This window comes from Anomaloglossus baeobatrachus, chromosome 5, assembly GCF_048569485.1.
Source record: "Anomaloglossus baeobatrachus isolate aAnoBae1 chromosome 5, aAnoBae1.hap1, whole genome shotgun sequence".
Lineage (NCBI taxonomy): Eukaryota > Metazoa > Chordata > Amphibia > Anura > Aromobatidae > Anomaloglossus > Anomaloglossus baeobatrachus.
In genome coordinates this window covers 153,703,228-153,728,786 of record NC_134357.1, presented here as the reverse complement: position 1 = coordinate 153,728,786, position 25,559 = coordinate 153,703,228, and the positions used below count along the sequence as shown (strand labels likewise).

General features: G+C 43.4%; 1 protein-coding gene across 4 annotated transcripts in view; it reads right to left on the bottom strand.

Moving 5' to 3' along the window:
* Positions 1-25,559, bottom strand: part of TBATA (thymus, brain and testes associated) — a 123,394-nt gene that overhangs the window by 20,080 nt on the left and 77,755 nt on the right. For all 4 annotated transcript variants that reach the window (XM_075347261.1, XM_075347260.1, XM_075347259.1 and 1 more), the window contains one exon: positions 9,450-9,614. In XM_075347261.1, the coding sequence (XP_075203376.1) occupies positions 9,450-9,614 (165 nt within the window). The remainder of the gene's footprint in view (positions 1-9,449; positions 9,615-25,559) is intronic.

Here is a 25,559-nt window from a genome sequence, read left to right as displayed (position 1 = left end):
ATCAACATTTTAGCGCAGTTTGTACAAAAATTGACATACATACTGTGCCTTCATCAGTTATTTGTTTCAAACACTTTCAATGACTTGTTCAACAAGTGTGTCCTGGCATAAAATGGGCTTGTCTGGAAAGGGAGTGTTGATTAAATATATCAGTGAACCTCAAAATTGAGCAAAAATATGGACACAAACTAGGCCATGCAATAGGTGGTTACTGGTGTGGAGTCAAAGACAAGTTTCCTCTGTTTAGTCTTAGGCCTCATTCAGACTTCCATAATTTTTCTTGTATGTAAAAACACAGACTATTGTTCGTCAGTGTTTTGGATTTAGATTTTATCAGTGTTTCATCCGTGTGTCAGTTTTACCATCAGTGTTTCATCAAGGATTGTCACTAATGAAAAATATATAAATAGATTGGGAAGATTCTCCAATCCATTACTGAGGCCATCAGTGTGCTGTTCGTGATTTTTACAGACCTATAGATTTGCATGGGTAATTTTGATCTTTGTCTCAGATCAAAAAGAGATATGACCACTAGTGATGAGCGTGTACTAAAAAGCTCGGGTGCTCGAGGCTCGGGCCGAGCATCCCAAGATACTCGTGTACTCGGCCCGAGCACCGAGCCCAATGTTATCCTATGGGAGACCCGAGTATTTTTGTGAAATGACCCCCGGCAGCATGTAGAAACCCTAAAAATGGCACAAAAGTCTCAGAAGAGTGCTCAAATGACATGGCAACAGCATGGGGAAGATCCCTTGAAGCATTTATCACTCAAAAGTCACAGCTGTGAACAATTTTGTCCGCGTTTTACGCCATTTTTACGGACTCACCAGAAAACCTTCAAAAATGACACCAAAATGAATTTTCATGGCGGAAATGTTAAGGGCACATACCCAATAGTGAGATAGAGCTAATGTATGTTACTTTTTGAGATTAATACATGAAAGATTTTACGTAAAACATTGTGTGGCACTCCGATGTCCCTGAGAAGAGACGTACATAAAGGCCTCTGAGTCTAATGTGCCCATTTTGAGGAAGTGAGTCTTTGTAGTATTTTCCTTTGCCAGGGCAGTCCAAAATTGTGAGGTTCACCAATGCCCCTGCATACAGACGTGCATGAGGGCCTGTAAACCTGAAGTGCCCATTGTAAGGAAGTGGGTCTATTGTAGTATAGCCCTTAGGCAGGGCAGCCAAAAATTGGGAGGCTCCACGTTGTCCCTGGATAGAGACGTGCATGAGGGCCTGTAAACCTGAAGTGCCCATTGTAAGGAAGTGGGTCTATTGTAGTATAGCCGTTTGGCAGGGCAGCCAAAAATTGGGAGGCTCCACGTTGTCCCTGGATAGAGACGTGCATGAGGGCCTGTAAACCTGAAGTGCTCATTGTAAGGAAGTGGGTCTATTGTAGTATAGCCCTTAGGCAGGGCAGCCAAAAATTGGGAGGCTCCACGTTGTCCCTGGATAGAGACGTGCATGAGGGCCTGTAAACCTGAAGTGCCCATTGTAAGGAAGTGGGTCTATTGTAGTATAGCCCTTTGGCAGGGCAGCCAAAAATTGGGAGGCTCCACATTGTCCCTGGATAGAGATGTGCATGAGGGCCTGTAAACCTGAAGTGCCCATTGTAAGGAAGTGGGTCTATTGTAGTATAGCCCTTTGGCAGGGCAGCCAAAAATTGGGAGGCTCCACGTTGTCCCTGGATAGAGACGTGCATGAGGGCCTCAAAACATTAAGTGTCCATTGTCAGGAAGTGGGGGTATTATAGTATAGCCCTTAGGCAGGGCAGCCAAAAATTGGGAGGCTCCACGTTGTCCCTGGATAGAGACGTGCATGAGGGCCTCAAAACATTGTTCCCATTGCAAAGGAGCGGGTCTCCTGGCGTTGTAATGTCCATTCTGCAAAGAATGGGCGAAAAAATTTACCACTGGGGGTATACCTGAAACAAAGGCCTAACTATTGTAATGGTCATCATGGTGGTGCATGAGGAGAAGGAGGAGCAGTCCAGCGATTATCCAAAGTCCAGAAGTGTGTACCCATGGGTGAGTGGAGGTACATGGCAAATTCCCGTTACAAACTTTAAATTCCGCTCTCATTTGCTGGTGGTGTGGTGAAGTCTGGCCCAATCCAACCCTTGTTAATCTTGATCAGAGTCAGCCTGTCAGCATTTTCAGTTGACAGGCGGGTGCGTTTATCTGTAATGATTCCACCTGCGGCATGAAAAACACGCTCTGACAAAACGCTAGCGGCAGGGCAGGCCAGGACTTCCAAGGCGTAGAGAGCCAATTCATGCCACGTGTCCACCTTGGATACCCAATAATTGTAAGGCACAGAGGAATGTCGGAGTACAGTTGTTCGATCTGCAAGGTACTCCTTGAGCATCTGGGCAAACTTAGGATTTCTTGTGGCACTACCCCGCACCTCAGGGGCTGTGGTACGTGAGGGGCTGAGAAAACTGTCCCACATCTGTTCCCCTACCTCTGGCGGATTGGACTTGTGCCTCTCTCGGCTGTACGCCTTGGTTGTCCACTGATTCCTGACCTATGCCGCTAGCGTTTTGTGAGGGGAATGCTTTGCCTACTTCCGTGACTATGGCCTTCCGGAAATGCTGCATTTTGGTTGACCTCTCCGCCTCGGGAATAAGAGACATAAAGTTCTCCTTGTAGCGTGGGTCTAACAGTGTTACCAACCAGTAATGATTGTCGGCCAAGATGTTCTTAACGCGAGGGTCACGAGACAGGCAGCTTACCATAAAGTCAGCCATGTGCGCCAGACTCTTAACAGCCAGGACCTCAGTAGCCTGACCAACACGATGACTGAACATGCTGTCCTCCTCCTCCTCCTCCTCCTCCTCATCTACCCTGTCCTCTGGCCAGCCACGCTGAACCGAGGATATGACTGGTGTGCATGTCATATCCTCAATTTGGCCGGAGAGTTGCTCCATGTCTTCATCCTCCTCCTCGTCATAGTCCTCCACTGCACGTTGTGATGAGACGAGGCTGGGCTGTGTGTTATCACCCACACCCACTACTGTTTCTTGCTGCAACTCATCGCGCTCCGCCTGCAATGCATCATGTTTGTTTTTGAGCAGAGACCGTTTTAGAAGGCAGAGTAGCGGTATGGTGACGCTAATAATGGCGTCATCACCACTCACCATCTTGGTGGAGTCCTCAAAGTTTTGGAGGATGGTACATAGGTCGGACATCCATCTCCACTCCTCAGGTGTTATGTGTGGAGTTTGACCCATTTCCCGATGGCTTAGGTGATGCAGGTACTCAACAACTGCCCTCTTCTGCTCACATATCCTGACCAACATGTGCAGAGTTGAATTCCAACGCGTGGGGACATCACACACCAGTCTGTGAGCCGGAAGATGCAAACGGCGCTGAAAGCCGGCAAGGCCGGCTGAAGCAGTAGGTGACTTTCGAAAATGTGCAGACAGGCGGCGAACTTTTACCAGCAGATCAGACAGCTCTGGGTATGACTTTAGAAACCGCTGAACCACGAGGTTGAGCACATGGGCCACGCATGGAACATATGTCAGCTGGCCTCGCCTCAAAGCCGCCACCAGGTTCCGGCCATTGTCACACACGACCTTTCCTGGCTTTAGGTTCAGAGGTGTGAGCCAGTGATCTGCCTGCTGTTTCAGAGCTGTCCACACCTCTTCTGCATTGTGGGGTTTGTCACCTATGCAGATTAGCTTCAGCACAGCCTGTTGCCGCTTCGCCGAGGCAGTGCTGCAGTGCTTCCAGCTTGGGACTGGTGTGGAGGGTAAAGTGGATGAGGATGCGCAGGAGGAGGAGGAGGCTGAAGAGCATGACATTCCGGAGCTGTAGAGTGTAGGTGAAACCCTGACTGAGGTAGGGCCTGCAAACCTTGGTGTGGGAAGGACGTGTTCCGTCCCTCGCTCAGACTGGGTCCCAGCTTCCACAATATTAACCCAGTGTGCCGTCAACGAGATGTAGCGGCCTTGCCCACAAGCACTTGTCCACGTGTCTGTGGTTAGGTGGACTTTGGGTGAAACAGCGTTGTTCAGGGCACGTGTGATGCTTTGTGACACGTGGTTATGCAACGCGGGGACGGCACACCGGGAGAAATAGTGGCGGCTGGGGACCGAGTAACGTGGGACAGCTGCCGCCATCAGGTCGCGGAATGCTTCTGTCTCCACCAGCCTAAAAGGCAACATTTCCAGCGCAAGCAGTCGCGAAATGTTAGCATTTAGAACTGTGGCATGTGGGGCGTTGGCAGTGTATTTGCGCCTGCGTTCAAAGGTTTGCTGAATTGATAACTGAACGCTGCGCTGGGACAAGGACGTGCTCGATGATGGTGTTATTTCTGCGTAGGCAACTGCAGGTGCAGGACCGGAGGAGGCTTGTTCGCAGGCAGCATGGACAGGGGATTGGCTCGCATGCACAACCAGCGAAGACGTAGCAGTGACATCAGCAAGCACTGCTCCTCGACTCTGTTGTACTTCCCACAAAGTCGGGTGCTTGGCTGACATGTGCCTGATCATGCTGGTGGTGGTCAGGCTGCTAGTTTTGGTACCCCTGCTGATGCTGGCACGGCAGGTGTTGCAAATGGCCTTTTTAGAATCATCTGGAGCCAACTTAAAAAACTGCCAGACTCGGGAAGACCTAACATTTGTACAGGCACCTTGTGTCGTGTTGTTGTTCCGGGGAACGGTTGCCTGACTTCTGCCTGGAGCCACCACCCTGCTTCTTACTGCCTGTTGGGATGCTACGCCTCCCTCCCCCTGTGCACTGCTGTCCTCGCTCTGCATATCCTCCTGCCAGGTTGGGTCAGTTACTGGATCATCCACCACATCGTCTTCCTCTTCCGCACCCTGCTCCTCCTCCTGACTTCCTGACAATTGTGTCTCATCATCGTCCACCCCTTGTTGAGACACGTTGCCAACTTCGTGAGAACGTGGCTGCTCAAATATTTGGGCATCTGTACATACGATCTCCTCATGACCCACTTCAACATGAGCTGGCGAGAGGCCAGAATGTGCGAATTGAAACGTGAACAGCTCTTCCGAATGTCCAAGTGTGGGATCATTAATGTCCGAGGACGTGTACTCAGCCTTGTGGTAGGAAGGAGGATCAGGTTCTCAAATGTGCGGTGCAGTATCACGGCTACTGACACTTGACCGTGTGGAAGACAGAGTGTTTGTGGTGGTGCCAATCTGACTGGAAGCATTATCCGCTATCCAACTAACAACCTGTTGACACTGGTCTTGGTTCAAGAGCGGTGTACTGCTGCGGTCCCCAAGAATTTGGGACAGGACATGCGAGCGACTAGATGTGGCCCTTTGTTGTGGCGAAATTAGAGCTTGCCCACGACCTCGGCCTCTGCCTGCACCACCATCACGTCCACTTCCTTGTTCCTTGCCAACGCCCTTGCGCATTTTGCAATGCTGTGCTGTGCTGACGTGTATTATACACTAGACTTGTGCGTTATATAATAGTTTGTGAAAAACGCACACAAGTGCACCTGTACGCTGCCACTGACAGGCACACACGTGCGGTTTTTAAATGCAAGCACGGACGCACTAAGAACCTAACAGGTTTTTAGGAGAAAAAATTACTGAGAAGTCTGACACTATCAGCCACTGCTGACTGACGTGTATTATACACTAGACTTGTGCGTTATATAATAGTTTGTGAAAAACGCACACAAGTGCACCTGTATGCTGCCACCGACAGGCACACACGTGTGGTTTTTAAATGCAAGCACGGACGCACTAAGAACCTAACAGGTTTTTAGGAGAAAAAATTACTGAGAAGTCTGACACTATCAGCCACTGCTGACTGACGTGTATTATACACTAGACTTGTGCGTTATATAATAGTTTGTGAAAAACGCACACAAGTGCACCTGTACGCTGCCACCGACAGGCACACACGTGCGGTTTTTAAATGCACGCACGGACGCACTAAGAACCTAACAGGTTTTTAGGAGAAAAAATTACTGAGAAGTCTGACACTATCAGCCACTGCTGACTGACGTGTATTATACACTAGACTTGTGCGTTATATAATAGTTTGTGAAAAACGCATACAAGTGCACCTGTACGCTGCCACCGACAGGCACACACGTGCGTTTTTTAAATGCAAGCACGGACGCACTAAGAACCTAACAGGTTTTTAGGAGAAAAAATTACTGAGAAGTCTGACACTATCTGGACTGTTTTAGACTGTGTACACCAGCCCCAGATATGATGAAGGCTGGTATACGGTCACCACTAGGAATGGCTATATACCCTGCCTGCCTGCCTGCCTGCCTGCCTGTATACTGCTACAATAGTCCTGACAAGGACTCTTCTGGTCACTCGCCTGTATTCCGACCTGGCTATACCCTGCCTGTATATAGCAACAATAGTCCTGAGAAGGACTCTGCTACTCTACTCCGACCTGGCTATACCCTGCCTGCCTGTATACAACTAGAATAGTCCTGAGAAGGACTTCTGGTCACACTGTTTGCAGCCCTGCTACGGAAATAGCTATAAAGGGCCGCAAACCTTTCCCTGAAGCAGCGACACTCTCCCTGCAGTGACTGTCTGGATGGCTGTGAGCAGACCACAGCGCGCCCGCCGGTATAAAGGCTCGGTCACGCTGTGCGGGCCGGCCAATCACTGCAATTCCACAACTAACAGGGCTGTGGCATTGCAGTGGTCTGCCAGCCAATCCCTGCATGAGGGCTGGCTCTCAAAAGAGCGCCAACATGCAGGGATGAAGACCACGAGTACAGCACGAGTATCGCGAGATTACTCGGTCCCCGCCGAGTAGCCCGAGTACAGTGATACTCGTGCGAGTACCGAGTAGTAACAAGCATACTCGCTTATCACTAATGACTAGTGTTGAGCGAGTATGCTTGTCACTACTCGGTACTCGCACGAGTATCACTGTACTCGGGCTACTCGGCGGGTACCGAGTAATCTCGCGATACTCGTGCTGTACTCGTGGTCTTCATTCCTGCATGTTGGCGCTCTTTTGAGAGCCAGCCCTCATGCAGGGATTGGCTGGCAGACCACTGCAATGCCACAGCCCTGTTAGTTGTGGAATTGCAGTGATTGGCCGGCCCTCACAGCATGACCGTGCCTTTAGCCCGACACTTCCCCGCTCGGCTAAGCCCCCTCCCGCACTCCACTCCGCATGTATATATATATACACGCATACACACACGCACGTTTTTTTTTTACTTTACATTTTTATGGTTTCTACATGCTGCCGGGGGTCATTTCAGAATAATACTCGGGTCTCCCATAGGATAACATTGGGCTCGGTGCTCGGGCCGAGTACACGAGTATCTTGGGATGCTCGGCCCGAGCCTCTCGCACCCGAGCTTTTTGGTACTCGCTCATCACTACTAATGACCACTCATTTAGCAAAAAACATGCGATAGTCCCTTAAAATATAATGGATTTGTATTCTATCTGATCAAAAACATGAATCTCAGATGTCTGAATGAGGCCTTAACCTAGAGTATAAAGCCAAAATATTTTGACTGTCCATGCATCAGAAAATAAAGTCTAGGCCTGCAATGAGCAGATATACAGTACGTTTGTACCATAATTACAACAAGTTGTTGTTTGAGTTATGTTAAATCTGGTGGTCCGTTGAAAATCCCATCCAATTCTCTTTTCATTGTTAAAAGAGGCAAAAAACATTCACCAAAACCTTTTTTTTTTAAAGGAGCATAAGTATAAATTTCCTGCTTATAATGTTTATATATTAGACAAAAATGAGAAAGCGACACCTCGCTGAAACATCGCCACAGATGGTCAGTGATTACGCTCCCTAGATGTCGGTTCAGTGAACTCATGGAAGCCTGAAAAACTTTGTTCTTCCACACCGCTGTTGTATATATATAGCGTAGCCCCCATTCTCACCTGTGATCTATATACTGTAGCCCCCAGCCAACCCTGTGATGTATATAAAGCAGTCTCACTGTGTGCGGCCATGTCTGTTAAAGTGACTGCCATAATGCTGCACGGCCTTTACAGCCACATGCTCGTGAGGAGCTGGATGGAGACAAGCAAGAGAGGCTTGCTACTGATTTCACCATTTTAAAAATATTTGTAATGTGTCTGTGTGTATGATGTGTATATCTATGTTCTGATCTCTAAAACAACTGTTAAGAGGAGACTTTATGCAGCAGGCCTTCATGGTAAAATAGCTGCTAGGAAACCACTGCTAAGGACAGGCAACAAGCAGAAGAGACTTGTTTGGGCTAAAGAACACAAGGAATGGACATTAGACCAGTGGAAATCTGTGCTTTGGTCTGATGAGTCCAAATTTGAGATCTTTGGATCCAACCACCGTATCTTTGTAGAAAAGGTGAACGGATGGACTCTACATGCCTGGTTCCCACCGTGAAGCATGGAGGAGGAGGTGTGATGGTGTGGGGGTGCTTTGATGCTGACATTGCTGGGGATTTATTCTAAATTGAAGGCATACAGAACCAGCATGCCTACCACAGCATCTTGTAGCGGCATGCTATTCCATCCGGTTTGCTTTTAGTTGGACCATAATTTATTTTTAAACAGGACAATGACCCCAAACACACCTCCAGGCTGTGTAAGGGCTATTTGACTAAGAAGGAGAGTGATGGGGTGCTACGTCAGATGACCTGGCCTCCACAGTCACCAGACCTGAACCCAATCGACATGGTTTGGACTGAGCTGGACCGCAGAGTGAAGGCAAAAGGGACAACAAGTGCTAAGCATCTCTGGGAACTCCTTCAAGACTGTTGGAAAACCATTTCCGGTGACTACCTCTTGAAGCTCATCAAGAGAATGCCAAGAGTGTGCAAAGTAGTAATGAAAGCAAAAGGTGGCTACTTTGAAGAACCTAGAATATAAGACATATTTTCAGTTGTTTCACACTTTTTTAAATATTTCATTCCACATGTTTTAATTCATAGTTTTGGTGCCTTCAATGTTAATCTACAAGTCATGAAAATAAAGACAACTCTTTGAATGAGGAGGTGTGTCCAAAAGTTTGGTCTGTACTGTATATGTATATATGCCTCCTATAGCATGTAAGCCTGCAAGGGCAGGGCCCTTTAGTCTCTGTACTAGTCTGTCTATTGTAACTTGTATATGTATTTTGTATGTAACCTCTTCTAATGTACAGCACTGTGGAATCAATGGCGCGCTATAAATAAATATTATTATTATGAATAATGATAATAATAATGCCTGTATGTGTATGTATCTGTGTAAGTGCATTAGGCCCATTGAGACACTTTCACCCAAGGCCTACGAAAACCTGGAGTTGGCCCTGACCTTTTGTACTCCTAAAATGGGGCTCAGTTTGCAATACGCAGTTTTCGACCTATAAAATAATGCCATGTGGTTTATATAAAGATTACAAGTCGCTAGTATTGTTTTGTATCAAATCCAATCTTATATTTATAACAGAACTTATTAAATAATACAATTTCTTAGAATATCATACCTGCCCCAAGATAAGGAACCATGTTACCATGTGGATCTCCTATAGGTATGCTGGGTACACCGAGGAGGTTGGTTTGAAGCTTGCCCTTTATCATGGGATGAGGGTAGAGTGGAGAAGCCACATTCCATTCATCATTGACAATACATATGGGAATTCCATTAAGCCCTGGCATGAGACCACAAAGAAATGTAGTGAAAACAATATGGATACAATGTCATCAAGCTGTAAAATTATTACTCGTACCACTAGAGGGAAGCAGTGAGTAAATATCAGTACAAATGCTTATGGAACATAATCAGAAAACCTTGGTGCAACTAAGAATACTAAAAATATAACTACATGTGCATTCAGTGGCGTAACTAGGGTTTGAGTGGCCCTGGTGCAAAATTATAGCCTGGGCTCCCCCTCCCACATATTGTTCAGATGTATGGGCCCTTGTAGCATACTAAGCTATAAAGTGATGAGTTGCTCCCCTTTCCCCTTCATTATGTATTAATATCTATCCCCACATCCTGGTATATTTGTCTCCCATCATGGTATATATGCCATTATCCTGGGCCCATCTTAGTATATATGTCCTCACCTTGGGACCATCCAGGTAGATATGTGGTCTATCCTGGTATGTATGTGCCCATCCTGATTTATATGTCCCCCCATCCTGCTATGTATGTCCGCATTCTGGGCCCATCCTGGTATGTACTGTATGTCCTCATCTTGGTATATATGTCCTTAGCCTGGGTCCATCCTGGTATATATGTTCCCCTCCTGGGTCCCATCCTGGTATACATGACCCTATCCTGGTATATATATCCCTAATCTGGGACCCACCCTGGTATGTATGTTCTCATCCTGGGTCCCATTCTGGTATACTGTATATGGTCCTCATCCTGGTATATTTGGCCCTCATTCTGGGAACATCCTGGTATATACAGTGGGGAAAATAAGTATTTGATACACTGTCGATTTTGCAAATTTTCTGACCTACAAAAAATAGAGAAGTCTGTAGTTTTTATCATAGGTATACTTCAACTGTGACAGAAAGAATTCCCCCCCCCAAAAAAAAAACAGAAATTCATATTGTATGATTTTTAAATTATTATTTTGCATTTTATTGCAAGAAATAAGAATTTGATCACTTAACAACCAGCAAGATGTCTGACTGTCACAGACCTGTTATTTTTTCTTTAAGAAGCTCTCCTACTTTTTACTCATTTCCTGTAATAATTGGACCTGTTTGAACTAATTTCCTGTCTAAAAGACACCTTTCCACGCACTCAATCAATCACACTCCAACTTCTCCACCATTGCCAAGACCAAAGACCTGCCTAAGGACATCAGGGACAAAACTGTAGATCTGCAGAAGGCTGGGATGAGCTACAGGATGATAAGCAAGCAGCTTGGTGAGAAGGCAGCAACCGTTGGCTCAATTATTAGACAATGAGAGAAATACAAGATACTCAGTCTGGGACTCCTTGCCAGATCTCGCCTCATGAAGTAAAGATGATTATGAAAAAGGGAGGATCAATGACCTGAAGAGAGCTGGGACCACAGTCTCAAAGATTACTGTTAGTAACACACTATATCATCATGTATTAATATCCTGCAGAGCAGACAGGGTGCACCTGATCCTGCCAGCACATGTCTAGGCCCGTTTGAAGTTTGTCAGTGTCCATTTGGATGATCCAGAGGAGGCATGGGAAAAGGTAATTTGGTCAGATGACACCAAAATAAAACTTTTTGGTATCAAATCCACTTGCTAAGTTTGGAGGAAGAAGAAGGATGAGTACAACCCCAAGGATACCATCCCAACCATGAAGCACCGGAGTGGAAAAATCATACTTTGGGGATACATTTCTGCAAAGGGGACAGGACGACTGCACCGTATTGAAATGAGGATGGATAGGGTCAAGTACTGTGAGATTTTGGTCAACAACCTCCTTCCCTCAGTAAGAGCATTGAAGATGGGTCATGGCTGGATCTTCCAACATGACAATGACCCGAAACACACAGCCAGGGCAACTAAGGAATGGATCCGTAAGAAGCATTTCCAGGTTCTGGAATGACTTAGCCAGTCTCCAGACCTGAACCCAATAGAAAATAGAAAATCTTTGGAGGGAGCTGAAACTCAATGTTTTCCCATGACTTCCCCGAAGCCTGACAGATCCAGAGAAGATCTCTTTCGAGGAGTTGGCAAAAATATCTCCTGCAGTGTGTGCAAAGTTGGGCAAGAACTACATAGTCACTTACTTGCATAGTTACATATGTTGAAAAAAGACCTAGGTCCATCTAATTCAACCTTCCTTCACCAATTATACATTTCGTCATTAAATCATTTATAACCGACAACATTATGTGCACTGAGGAAATCATCCAGCCCTTTTTAAAAGCTGTTATAGTATTTGCCATTACTACCTCTTGTGGTAGGGTATTCCACAACCTGACTAATCAAACTGTAAAGAACCCTTTCATACAGTCAGGGCCAGAAATATTTGGACAGTGACACAAGTTTTGTTATTTTAGCTGTTTACAAAAATATGTTCAGAAATACAATTATACATATAATATGGGCTGAAAGTGCACACTCCCAGCTGCAATATGAGAGTTTTCACATCCAAATCGGAGAAAGGGTTTAGGAATCATAGCTCTGTAATGCATAGCCTCCTCTTTTTCAAGGGACCAAAAGTAATTGGACAAGGGACTCTAAGGGCTGCAATTAACTCTGAAGGCGTCTCCCTCGTTAACCTGTAATCAATGAAGTAGTTAAAAGGTCTGGGGTTGATTACAGGTGTGTGGTTTTGCATTTGGAAGCTGTTGCTGTGACCAGACAACATGCGGTCTAAGGAACTCTCAATTGAGGTGAAGCAGAACATCCTGAGGCTGAAAAAAAAGAAAAAAATCCATCAGAGAGATAGCAGACATGCTTGGAGTAGCAAAATCAACAGTCGGATACATTCTGAGAAAAAAGGAATTGACTGGTGAGCTTGGGAACTCAAAAAGGCCTGGGCGTCCACGGATGACAACAGTGGTGGATGATCGCCGCATACTTTCTTTGGTGAAGAAGAACCCGTTCACAACATCAACTGAAGTCCAGAACACTCTCAGTGAAGTAGGTGTATCTGTCTCTAAGTCAACAGTAAAGAGAAGACTCCATGAAAGTAAATACAAAGGGTTCACATCTAGATGCAAACCATTCATCAATTCCAAAAATAGACAGGCCAGAGTTAAATTTGCTGAAAAACACCTCATGAAGCCAGCTCAATTCTGGAAAAGTATTCTATGGACAGATGAGACAAAGATCAACCTGTACCAGAATGATGGGAAGAAAAAAGTTTGGAGAAGAAAGGGAACGGCACATGATCCAAGGCACACCACATCCTCTGTAAAACATGGTGGAGGCAACGTGATGGCATGGGCATGCATGGCTTTCAATGGCACTGGGTCACTTGTGTTTATTGATGACATAACAGCAGACAAGAGTAGCCGGATGAATTCTGAAGTGTACCGGGATATACTTTCAGCCCAGATTCAGCCAAATGCCGCAAAGTTGATCGGACGGCGCTTCATAGTACAGATGGACAATGACCACAAGCATACAGCCAAAGCTACCCAGGAGTTCATGAGTGCAAAAAAGTGGAACATTCCGCAATGGCCAGGTCAATCCCCAAATCTTAACCCAATTGAGCATGCATTTCACTTGCTCAAATCCAGACTTAAGACGGAAAGACCCACAAACAAGCAAGACCTGAAGGCTGCGGCTGTAAAGGCCTGGCAAAGCATTAAGAAGGAGGAAACCCAGCGTTTGGTGATGTCCATGGGTTCCAGACTTAAGGCAGTGATTGCCTCCAAAGGATTCGCAACAAAATATTGAAAATAAAAATATTTTGTTTGGGTTTGGTTTATTTGTCCAATTACTTTTGACCTCCTAAAATGTGGAGTGTTTGTAAAGAAATGTGTACAATTCCTACAATTTCTATCAGATATTTTTGTTCAAACCTTCAAATTAAACGTTACAATCTGCACTTGAATTCTGTTGTAGAGGTTTCATTTCAAATCCAATGTGGTGGCATGCAGAGCCCAGCTCGCGAAAATTGTGTCACTGTCCAAATATTTCTGGACCTAACTGTATTTAGCTGCCGTAAACTCTTTTCGTCCACTCGCAGTGTATGCCCACTGCTCCTTAGTATTGTCTTTGGAAGTCATGTGCCAGTCCTTTATATTGACCACGTATGTATTTATACATATAAATGAGATCTCCTCTGAGACGTCTTTTTTCTAAAGGCTACTTTACACACTGCGATATCGGTCCCGATATCGCTAGTGTGGGTACCCGCCCCCATTTGTTGCGCGAGACGGGCAAATCGCTGCCCGTGCCGCACAACAGCCGTCACACATACTTACCTGTCCGGCGACATCGCTGTGACGGGCGAACCGCCTCCTTTCTAAGGGGGCGGTCCGTGCGGCGTCACAGCGACGTCACTGAAGCGTCACTGAACCGCCGCCCAATAGCAGCGGAGGGGCGGAGATGAGCGGGACGTAACATCCCGCCCACCTCCTTCCTTCCTCATAGCGGCCGGGAGGCAGGCAAGGGGAGCTTCCTCATTCCTGCGGCGTCACACGCAGCGATGTGTGCTGCCGCAGGAACGAGGAACAACTTCGTTACTGCTGCAGTAACGATTTTTAAGAATGGACCCCCATGTCGCCGATTAGCGATTTTGCACGTTTTTGCAACGATGCAAAATTGCTTATCGGTGTCACACGCAACGGCATCGCTAATGCGGCCGGATGTGCGTCACAAAATCCGTGGCCCCAACGACTCCGCATTAGCGATGTCGCAGCGTGTAAAGCCCGCTTTAGCTAAACAAATCTCACTTTTTCAACCTCTCATCATCTCAGCCTTCCATTCCTTGCACTAAATCTAGTTGCCTGCCTTTGAAATGACTCTAAGTTCTGAATATCCTTTCTAAAATTCCCATATTCTAAATGTAGCCTTATAAGCGATTTATAGAGCAGTAGTAATACATTGGGATCACGGGATCTAATATTCCTTTTTATACACCCTAAAATCTTGTTTGCTTTTGTAGCTGCTGCTTGACATTGAGCGCTGCTGCTCAGCTTACTTGAAACTTGAAAGCATAAGTCTTTCTCCTATTCCGTAGTCCTGAGTTTACTTCCTTTTAATGTATATATAGCAATAGGATTACTCCGTCCTAGGTGCATCACTTTACATTTTTCAACATTAAATCTCATTTGCCAAGTGTCTGCCCATTCATACATCTTATTCAGATTGTTTTGTAATATTGTACTATCAAGGGCAGTTTTCAATATCCTACATAGTTTGGTGTCGTCAGCAGAGACTGACACTATACTCTCAATCCCATCCACAAGGTCAATAATAAAGAAATTAAAAAGAATCAGTCCTATTACAGATCCCTGTGGCACCCCACTGCTGACTATAGCCCATTTAGAGAATGTACTATTTATGACTACTCCTTGTTTCCTATCTTTTAGCCAATTACTTAGCCATCTGCTTATAGTTTCCTAAGTCCCTGCTTCTAGTGCTTCATTACAAGACCATTGTATGGTACAGTATCAAAAGCCTTTCCATAGTCCAAATAAATCACATCAGCTGCATTACCAATATCCAGATTTATACTTTGCTCTCCATAAACACTGAACATGTTGGTTAGACATGACTTTTCTTTTCATGAACACATGCTGGTTATCAGTTATTATATTATTCTCTCTAATATATTCTTGCATGTCAACTGTTATAATGCCCTCAAAAATCTACAGAAAACATCTGAGACCTGTAATTGCAAACAAAAGTTTATGTACCAAATATTAAGTCCCATTTTTCTATTGTTTCAAATACGTATTTCATTAAATAAAATACAAATTAGTTATTTAAAAAGCATGCAACGTGATTTTCTGGTTTTTTTTTTTTTTTTATTCTATCTGTCACAGTTGAAGTGTACCTACGGTAAAGATTACTGACCTTTCCATTCTTTGTAGGTGGGAAAACTTGCAAAATCAGAAGTGTATCTAATACTTATCTTCTCCACTATTTGTCCCTATCCCTAGCCCCTTCCTGGTATATACAGTCCCCATTGTGTCTCTAACGCATAAACACCCCCCATACACACATTCAACTCACCTCACTTCGCTCCCACGCCATGCGGTTTTCTCTGTAGCCAACGCGCAGTGGCTGGCAGCTAATATCACTGTCATGCACTCCCAGTAACATGCATGTCGACATCAACTGCCGGCCACTATCTGGCCGGTAGCATATATTGCAGTGCAGGGACCCGATGGGTCTCTGTGCTGCAATCCATTTCAGCTGTGTATGCGCCTTCGGACGCACATGCAGCTGAAGCGGGCACTGGGGCTGGTAGGCCCCCTGTAACCCCTAACTAAAGAATGTATGTCTGGAACACCAATGGTGTGAACAGGGTGCAAGACTCAAAAATATACAACTAAACAATAGGATAAAGAGTTGCACACCAGTCACAATGTATAGGGGAATAATGAAAAGCATAACTGCTATAGGAATAATAGACTGAAAAATACAATGGACTATGTGAAATAAGTGAAAAACATGAAAATGGTATCTGCATAACTGCTATGAAAAATAGAAATGAGAGATATTTAGCCATTGTATTGATCAATGCAAAGGAGCCCCAAAACCAAACGCCAAGGTAATCTCTATTTTTGGGGTCCCTAACCTATGTGTAACCTCACCTGCAGTTAAAAAACTTGCTCTGTATGGGAAGCAAGGGACCAAGCTATATATGTGTGAAATAAGAGACATGGCTATGGGTGGGGCAGGGTTCTCAGACAAAAAGTGCATACTAACTAAAGAATGTATGTCTGGAACACCAATGGTGTGAACAGGGTGCAAGACTCAAAAATATACAACTAAACAATAGGATAAAGAGTTGCACACCAGTCACAATGTATAGGGAAATAATGAAAAGCATAACTGCTATAGGAATAATAGACTGAAAAATACAATGGACTATGTGAAATAAGTGAAAAACATGAAAATGGTATCTGCATAACTGCTATGAAAAAAAGAAATGAGAGATATTTAGGCATTGTATTGATCAATGCAAAGGAGCCCCAAAACCAAACGCCAAGGTAATCTCTATTTTTGGGGTCCCTAACCTATGTGTAACCTCACCTGCAGTTAAATAACTTGCTCTGTATGGGAAGCAAGGGACCAAGCTATATATGTGTGAAATAAGAGACATGGCTATGGGTGGGGCAGGGTTCTCAGACAAAAAGTGACTACTAACTAAAGAATGTATGTCTGGAACACCAATGGTGTGAACAGGGTGCAAGACTCAAAAATATACAACTAAACAATAGGATAAAGAGTTGCACACCAGTCACAATGTATAGGGGAATAATGAAAAGCATAACTGCTATAGGAATAATAGACTGAAAAATACAATGGACTATGTGAAATAAGTGAAAAACATGAAAATGGTATCTGCATAACTGCTATGAAAAATAGAAATGAGAGATATTTAGCCATTGTATTGATCAATGCAAAGGAGCCCCAAAACCAAACGCCAAGGTAATCTCTATTTTTGGGGTCCCTAACCTATGTGTAACCTCACCTGCAGTTAAAAAACTTGCTCTGTATGGGAAGCAAGGGACCAAGCTATATATGTGTGAAATAAGAGACATGGCTATGGGTGGGGCAGGGTTCTCAGACAAAAAGTGCATACTAACTAAAGAATGTATGTCTGGAACACCAATGGTGTGAACAGGGTGCAAGACTCAAAAATATACAACTAAACAATAGGATAAAGAGTTGCACACCAGTCACAATGTATAGGGGAATAATGAAAAGCATAACTGCTATAGGAATAATAGACTGAAAAATACAATGGACTATGTGAAATAAGTGAAAAACATGAAAATGGTATCTGCATAACTGCTATGAAAAATAGAAATGAGAGATATTTAGCCATTGTATTGATCAATGCAAAGGAGCCCCAAAACCAAACGCCAAGGTAATCTCTATTTTTGGGGTCCCTAACCTATGTGTAACCTCACCTGCAGTTAAAAAACTTGCTCTGTATGGGAAGCAAGGGACCAAGCTATATATGTGTGAAATAAGAGACATGGCTATGGGTGGGGCAGGGTTCTCAGACAAAAAGTGCATACTAACTAAAGAATGTATGTCTGGAACACCAATGGTATGAACAGGGTGCAAGACTCAAAAATATACAACTAAACAATAGGATAAAGAGTTGCACACCAGTCACAATGTATAGGGGAATAATGAAAAGCATAACTGCTATAGGAATAATAGACTGAAAAATACAATGGACTATGTGAAATAAGTGAAAAACATGAAAATGGTATCTGCATAACTGCTATGAAAAATAGAAATGAGAGATATTTAGCCATTGTATTGATCAATGCAAAGGAGCCCCAAAACCAAACGCCAAGGTAATCTCTATTTTTGGGGTCCCTAACCTATGTGTAACCTCACCTGCAGTTAAAAAACTTGCTCTGTATGGGAAGCAAGGGACCAAGCTATATATGTGTGAAATAAGAGACATGGCTATGGGTGGGGCAGGGTTCTCAGACAAAAAGTGCATACTAACTAAAGAATGTATGTCTGGAACACCAATGGTGTGAACAGGGTGCAAGACTCAAAAATATACAACTAAACAATAGGATAAAGAGTTGCACACCAGTCACAATGTATAGGGGAATAATGAAAAGAATAACTGCTATAGGAATAATAGACTGAAAAATACAATGGACTATGTGAAATAAGTGAAAAACATGAAAATGGTATCTGCATAACTGCTATGAAAAATAGAAATGAGAGATATTTAGCCATTGTATTGATCAATGCAAAGGAGCCCCAAAACCAAACGCCAAGGTAATCTCTATTTTTGGGGTCCCTAACCTATGTGTAACCTCACCTGCAGTTAAAAAACTTGCTCTGTATGGGAAGCAAGGGACCAAGCTATATATGTGTGAAATAAGAGACATGGCTATGGGTGGGGCAGGGTTCTCAGACAAAAAGTGCATACTAACTAAAGAATGTATGTCTGGAACACCAATGGTGTGAACAGGGTGCAAGACTCAAAAATATACAACTAAACAATAGGATAAAGAGTTGCACACCAGTCACAATGTATAGGGGAATAATGAAAAGCATAACTGCTATAGGAATAATAGACTGAAAAATACAATGGACTATGTGAAATAAGTGAAAAACATGAAAATGGTATCTGCATAACTGCTATGAAAAATAGAAATGAGAGATATTTAGCCATTGTATTGATCAATGCAAAGGAGCCCCAAAACCAAACGCCAAGGTAATCTCTATTTTTGGGGTCCCTAACCTATGTGTAACCTCACCTGCAGTTAAAAAACTTGCTCTGTATGGGAAGCAAGGGACCAAGCTATATATGTGTGAAATAAGAGACATGGCTATGGGTGGGGCAGGGTTCTCAGACAAAAAGTGCATACTAACTAAAGAATGTATGTCTGGAACACCAATGGTGTGAACAGGGTGCAAGACTCAAAAATATACAACTAAACAATAGGATAAAGAGTTGCACACCAGTCACAATGTATAGGGGAATAATGAAAAGCATAACTGCTATAGGAATAATAGACTGAAAAATACAATGGACTATGTGAAATAAGTGAAAAACATGAAAATGGTATCTGCATAACTGCTATGAAAAATAGAAATGAGAGATATTTAGCCATTGTATTGATCAATGCAAAGGAGCCCCAAAACCAAACGCCAAGGTAATCTCTATTTTTGGGGTCCCTAACCTATGTGTAACCTCACCTGCAGTTAAAAAACTTGCTCTGTATGGGAAGCAAGGGACCAAGCTATATATGTGTGAAATAAGAGACATGGCTATGGGTGGGGCAGGGTTCTCAGACAAAAAGTGCATACTAACTAAAGAATGTATGTCTGGAACACCAATGGTGTGAACAGGGTGCAAGACTCAAAAATATACAACTAAACAATAGGATAAAGAGTTGCACACCAGTCACAATGTATAGGGGAATAATGAAAAGCATAACTGCTATAGGAATAATAGACTGAAAAATACAATGGACTATGTGAAATAAGTGAAAAACATGAAAATGGTATCTGCATAACTGCTATGAAAAATAGAAATGAGAGATATTTAGCCATTGTATTGATCAATGCAAAGGAGCCCCAAAACCAAACGCCAAGGTAATCTATTTTTGAGTCTTGCACCCTGTTCACACCATTGGTGTTCCAGACATACATTCTTTAGTTAGTATGCACTTTTTGTCTGAGAACCCTGCCCCACCCATAGCCATGTCTCTTATTTCACACATATATAGCTTGGTCCCTTGCTTCCCATACAGAGCAAGTTTTTTAACTGCAGGTGAGGTTACGCATAGGTTAGGGACCCCAAAAATAGAGATTACCTTGGCGTTTGGTTTTGGGGCTCCTTTGCATTGATCAATACAATGGCTAAATATCTCTCATTTCTATTTTTCATAGCAGTTATGCAGATACCATTTTCATGTTTTTCACTTATTTCACATAGTCCATTGTATTTTTCAGTCTATTATTCCTATAGCAGTTATGCTTTTCATTATTCCCCTATACATTGTGACTGGTGTGCAACTCTTTATCCTATTGTTTAGTTGTATATTTTTGAGTCTTGCACCCTGTTCACACCATTGGTGTTCCAGACATACATTCTTTAGTTAGTATGCACTTTTTGTCTGAGAACCCTGCCCCACCCATAGCCATGTCTCTTATTTCACACATATATAGCTTGGTCCCTTGCTTCCCATACAGAGCAAGTTTTTTAACTGCAGGTGAGGTTACACATAGGTTAGGGACCCCAAAAATAGAGATTACCTTGGCGTTTGGTTTTGGGGCTCCTTTGCATTGATCAATACAATGGCTAAATATCTCTCATTTCTATTTTTCATAGCAGTTATGCAGATACCATTTTCATGTTTTTCACTTATTTCACATAGTCCATTGTATTTTTCAGTCTATTATTCCTATAGCAGTTATGCTTTTCATTATTCCCCTATACATTGTGACTGGTGTGCAACTCTTTATCCTATTGTTTAGTTGTATATTTTTGAGTCTTGCACCCTGTTCACACCATTGGTGTTCCAGACATACATTCTTTAGTTAGTATGCACTTTTTGTCTGAGAACCCTGCCCCACCCATAGCCATGTCTCTTATTTCACACATATATAGCTTGGTCCCTTGCTTCCCATACAGAGCAAGTTTTTTAACTGCAGGTGAGGTTACACATAGGTTAGGGACCCCAAAAATAGAGATTACCTTGGCGTTTGGTTTTGGGGCTCCTTTGCATTGATCAATACAATGGCTAAATATCTCTCATTTCTATTTTTCATAGCAGTTATGCAGATACCATTTTCATGTTTTTCACTTATTTCACATAGTCCATTGTATTTTTCAGTCTATTATTCCTATAGCAGTTATGCTTTTCATTATTCCCCTATACATTGTGACTGGTGTGCAACTCTTTATCCTATTGTTTAGTTGTATATTTTTGAGTCTTGCACCCTGTTCACACCATTGGTGTTCCAGACATACATTCTTTAGTTAGTATGCACTTTTTGTCTGAGAACCCTGCCCCACCCATAGCCATGTCTCTTATTTCACACATATATAGCTTGGTCCCTTGCTTCCCATACAGAGCAAGTTTTTTAACTGCAGGTGAGGTTACACATAGGTTAGGGACCCCAAAAATAGAGATTACCTTGGCGTTTGGTTTTGGGGCTCCTTTGCATTGATCAATACAATGGCTAAATATCTCTCATTTCTATTTTTCATAGCAGTTATGCAGATACCATTTTCATGTTTTTCACTTATTTCACATAGTCCATTGTATTTTTCAGTCTATTATTCCTATAGCAGTTATGCTTTTCATTATTCCCCTATACATTGTGACTGGTGTGCAACTCTTTATCCTATTGTTTAGTTGTATATTTTTGAGTCTTGCACCCTGTTCACACCATTGGTGTTCCAGACATACATTCTTTAGTTAGTATGCACTTTTTGTCTGAGAACCCTGCCCCACCCATAGCCATGTCTCTTATTTCACACATATATAGCTTGGTCCCTTGCTTCCCATACAGAGCAAGTTTTTTAACTGCAGGTGAGGTTACACATAGGTTAGGGACCCCAAAAATAGAGATTACCTTGGCGTTTGGTTTTGGGGCTCCTTTGCATTGATCAATACAATGGCTAAATATCTCTCATTTCTATTTTTCATAGCAGTTATGCAGATACCATTTTCATGTTTTTCACTTATTTCACATAGTCCATTGTATTTTTCAGTCTATTATTCCTATAGCAGTTATGCTTTTCATTATTCCCCTATACATTGTGACTGGTGTGCAACTCTTTATCCTATTGTTTAGTTGTATATTTTTGAGTCTTGCACCCTGTTCACACCATTGGTGTTCCAGACATACATTCTTTAGTTAGTATGCACTTTTTGTCTGAGAACCCTGCCCCACCCATAGCCATGTCTCTTATTTCACACATATATAGCTTGGTCCCTTGCTTCCCATACAGAGCAAGTTTTTTAACTGCAGGTGAGGTTACACATTGGTTAGGGACCCCAAAAATAGAGATTACCTTGGCGTTTGGTTTTGGGGCTCCTTTGCATTGATCAATACAATGGCTAAATATCTCTCATTTCTATTTTTCATAGCAGTTATGCAGATACCATTTTCATGTTTTTCACTTATTTCACATAGTCCATTGTATTTTTCAGTCTATTATTCCTATAGCAGTTATGCTTTTCATTATTCCCCTATACATTGTGACTGGTGTGCAACTCTTTACCCTGTAACCCCTGGCCTGGTTACAACCTCTGTGATCATGATCGTTACACCTCTGTGTGCATTTGGTATACAAGTAACATTTCCGCTATTGTACAATGCAGGTAGACAAGCAAAACCTTGCTGCAACCAAGGGATTTTTCCATAAACAAATTTAATTTTAAAGCTTTTAATCAATAGATCTTGTAATAATAATAAGTTCCACAATTGGATGTGTTAAAAAAAATGTTCCTGTGGTGAGATAATCTTATAAAAGTATCCCTTTTATGTTCAAAGACTTGGTCTGATCATACCACATCTCCTGCGCAGGAAGGACACAAAAGAGAATAAAGACATTACGGCACAGGATCATAGCTGATTCGTTTTGGAAGGTAAAGCATTTCCTTACCTGTTTTAGCCCCTTAACCACCCGGCCTGTTGTCACCTTCCTGACCAGGCCAAATTTTACAATTATGACCAGAGCCACTTTATGAGATAATAACTCTGAAACAATTCTATGGTTCTCAGTGATTCTGAGACTGTCTTTTTTCATGACGCATTGTACTTTATGATAGTTGTACATTTAGGATGATATTTTTTGCGTTTATTTGTGAATATCGGAAATTAGATGAAAACTTTAAAAATTTAGCAATTTTCAAACTTTTAATTTTTATGCCCTGAAACCAGAAATAATGTCACAGAAAATATTCAATAAATAACATTTCCCACTTGTCTTCTTTACATTAGCATCATTATTGAAACACAATTTTTTTGTCAGGAATAGAGATGAGCGAACCGGTCGCGGTTCGGCTCGAGGTTGGTTCGCCGAACGGACCTCCCGTTCGAGTTCGGTTCGTCGAACGTTCGACGAACCGAACTCGAACTGCATAGGAAACAATGGCAGGCAATCACAAACACAGAAAAACACCTAGAAAACACCCTCAAAGGTGTCCTAAAGGTGACAAACAACTCAAACACATTGGAAAGTGACAAGGACATATACTCATGCGAAAACAAAACAGCTGGACAAGGAAAAAGAGGAGGACACACAGATATAGGCATGGCACGCCCTTCTAAAATCATGTAAAACACCGCAAGGTGACTCCAAGCGGAGTCTCCCTTTTTTCCAAAAATTGGGCCACACACACACCCACCCCTTCAGTGGTAGCACTTGTGCCCCAGTTGCACACTTCACAGCTAGATTTGCATCAAGCACATTCAAAAATACGCCATAATTAACCGTCCCCAGGATGACACCAGGGTAGGTAGCTAAGTCTTTCCTGATCCCAGCTCTGTGCAGCTTGGATCATTTATAAAAAACACAGCAATCAAGGGTTACTCCAAGCGGAGTCTCCCTTTTTTCCAAAAATTGGGCCCCACACACACCCACCCCTTCAGTGGCAGCAGTTGTGCCCTAGTTGTACACTTCACAGCTACATTTGCATCAAGCACATTCAAAAATACGCCATTCTTATCCGTCCCCAGGATGACACCGGGGTAGGTAGCAAAGTCTTTCCTGATCCCAGCTCTGTTCATCTTGGCTTCTTTTAAAAACAATGTAAGCAAGGGTTACTCCAAGCGGAGTCTCCCTTTTTTCCAAAAATTGGGCCCCACACACACCCACCCCTTCAGTGGCAGCAGTTGTGCCCTAGTTGTACACTTCACAGCTAGATTTGCATCAAGCACATTCAAAAATACGTCATTCTTATCCGTCCCCAGGATGACACCGGGGTAGGTAGCAAAGTCTTTCCTGATCCCAGCTCTGTTCATCTTGGCTTCTTTTAAAAACACATCAAGCAAGGGTTACTCCAAGCGGAGTCTCCCTTTTTTCCAAAAATTGGGCCCCACACACACCCACCCCTTCAGTGGCAGCAGTTGTGCCCTAGTTGTACACTTCACAGCTACATTTGCATCAAGCACATTCAAAAATACGCCATTCTTATCCATCCCCAGGATGACACCGGGGTAGGTAGCAAAGTCTTTGCTGACCCATGACTTGTTCATCTTGGCTTCTTTTAAAAACAATGTAAGCAAGGGTTACTCCAAGCGGAGTCTCCCTTTTTTCCAAAAATTGGGCCCCACACACACCCACCCCTTCAGTGGCAGCAGTTGTGCCCTAGTTGTACACTTCACAGCTACATTTGCATCAAGCACATTCAAAAATACGCCATTCTTATCCGTCCCCAGGATGACACCGGGGTAGGTAGCAAAGTCTTTCCTGATCCCAGCTCTGTTCATCTTGGCTTCTTTTAAAAACACATCAAGCAAGGGTTACTCCAAGCGGAGTCTCCCATTTTCCAAAAATTGGGCCCCACACACACCCACCCCTTCAGTGGCAGCAGTTGTGCCCTAGTTGTACACTTCACAGCTACATTTGCATCAAGCACATTCAAAAATACGCCATTCTTATCCGTCCCCAGGATGACACCGGGGTAGGTAGCAAAGTCTTTCCTGATCCCAGCTCTGTTCATCTTGGCTTCTTTTAAAAACACAGCAAGCAAGGGTTACTCCAAGCGGAGTCTCCCTTTTTTTCCAAAAATTGGGCCCCACACACCCACCCATTCAGTGGCAGCAGTTGTGCCCCAGTTGTACACTTCACAGCTAGATTTGCATCAAGCACATTCAAAAATACGTCATTCTTATCCGTCCCCAGGATGACACCGGGGTAGGTAGCAAAGTCTTTCCTGATCCCAGCTCTGTTCATCTTGGCTTCTTTTAAAAACACAGCAAGCAAGGGTTACTCCAAGCGGAGTCTCCCTTTTTTTCCAAAAATTGGGCCCCACACACCCACCCATTCAGTGGCAGCACTTGTGCCCCAGTTGTACACTTCACAGCTAGATTTGCATCAAGCACATTCAAAAATACGTCATTCTTATCCGTCCCCAGGATGACACCGGGGTAGGTAGCAAAGTCTTTCCTGATCCCAGCTCTGTTCATCTTGGCTTCTTTTAAAAACACAGCAAGCAAGGGTTACTCCAAGCGGAGTCTCCCTTTTTTTCCAAAAATTGGGCCCCACACACCCACCCATTCAGTGGCAGCAGTTGTGCCCCAGTTGTACACTTCACAGCTAGATTTGCATCAAGCACATTCAAAAATACGCCATAATTAACCGTCCCCAGGATGACACCAGGGTAGGTAGCAAAGTCTTTCCTGATCCCAGCTCTGTTCATCTTGGCTTCTTTTAAAAACAATGTAAGCAAGGGTTACTCCAAGCGGAGTCTCCCTTTTTTTCCAAAAATTGGGCCCCACACACCCACCCATTC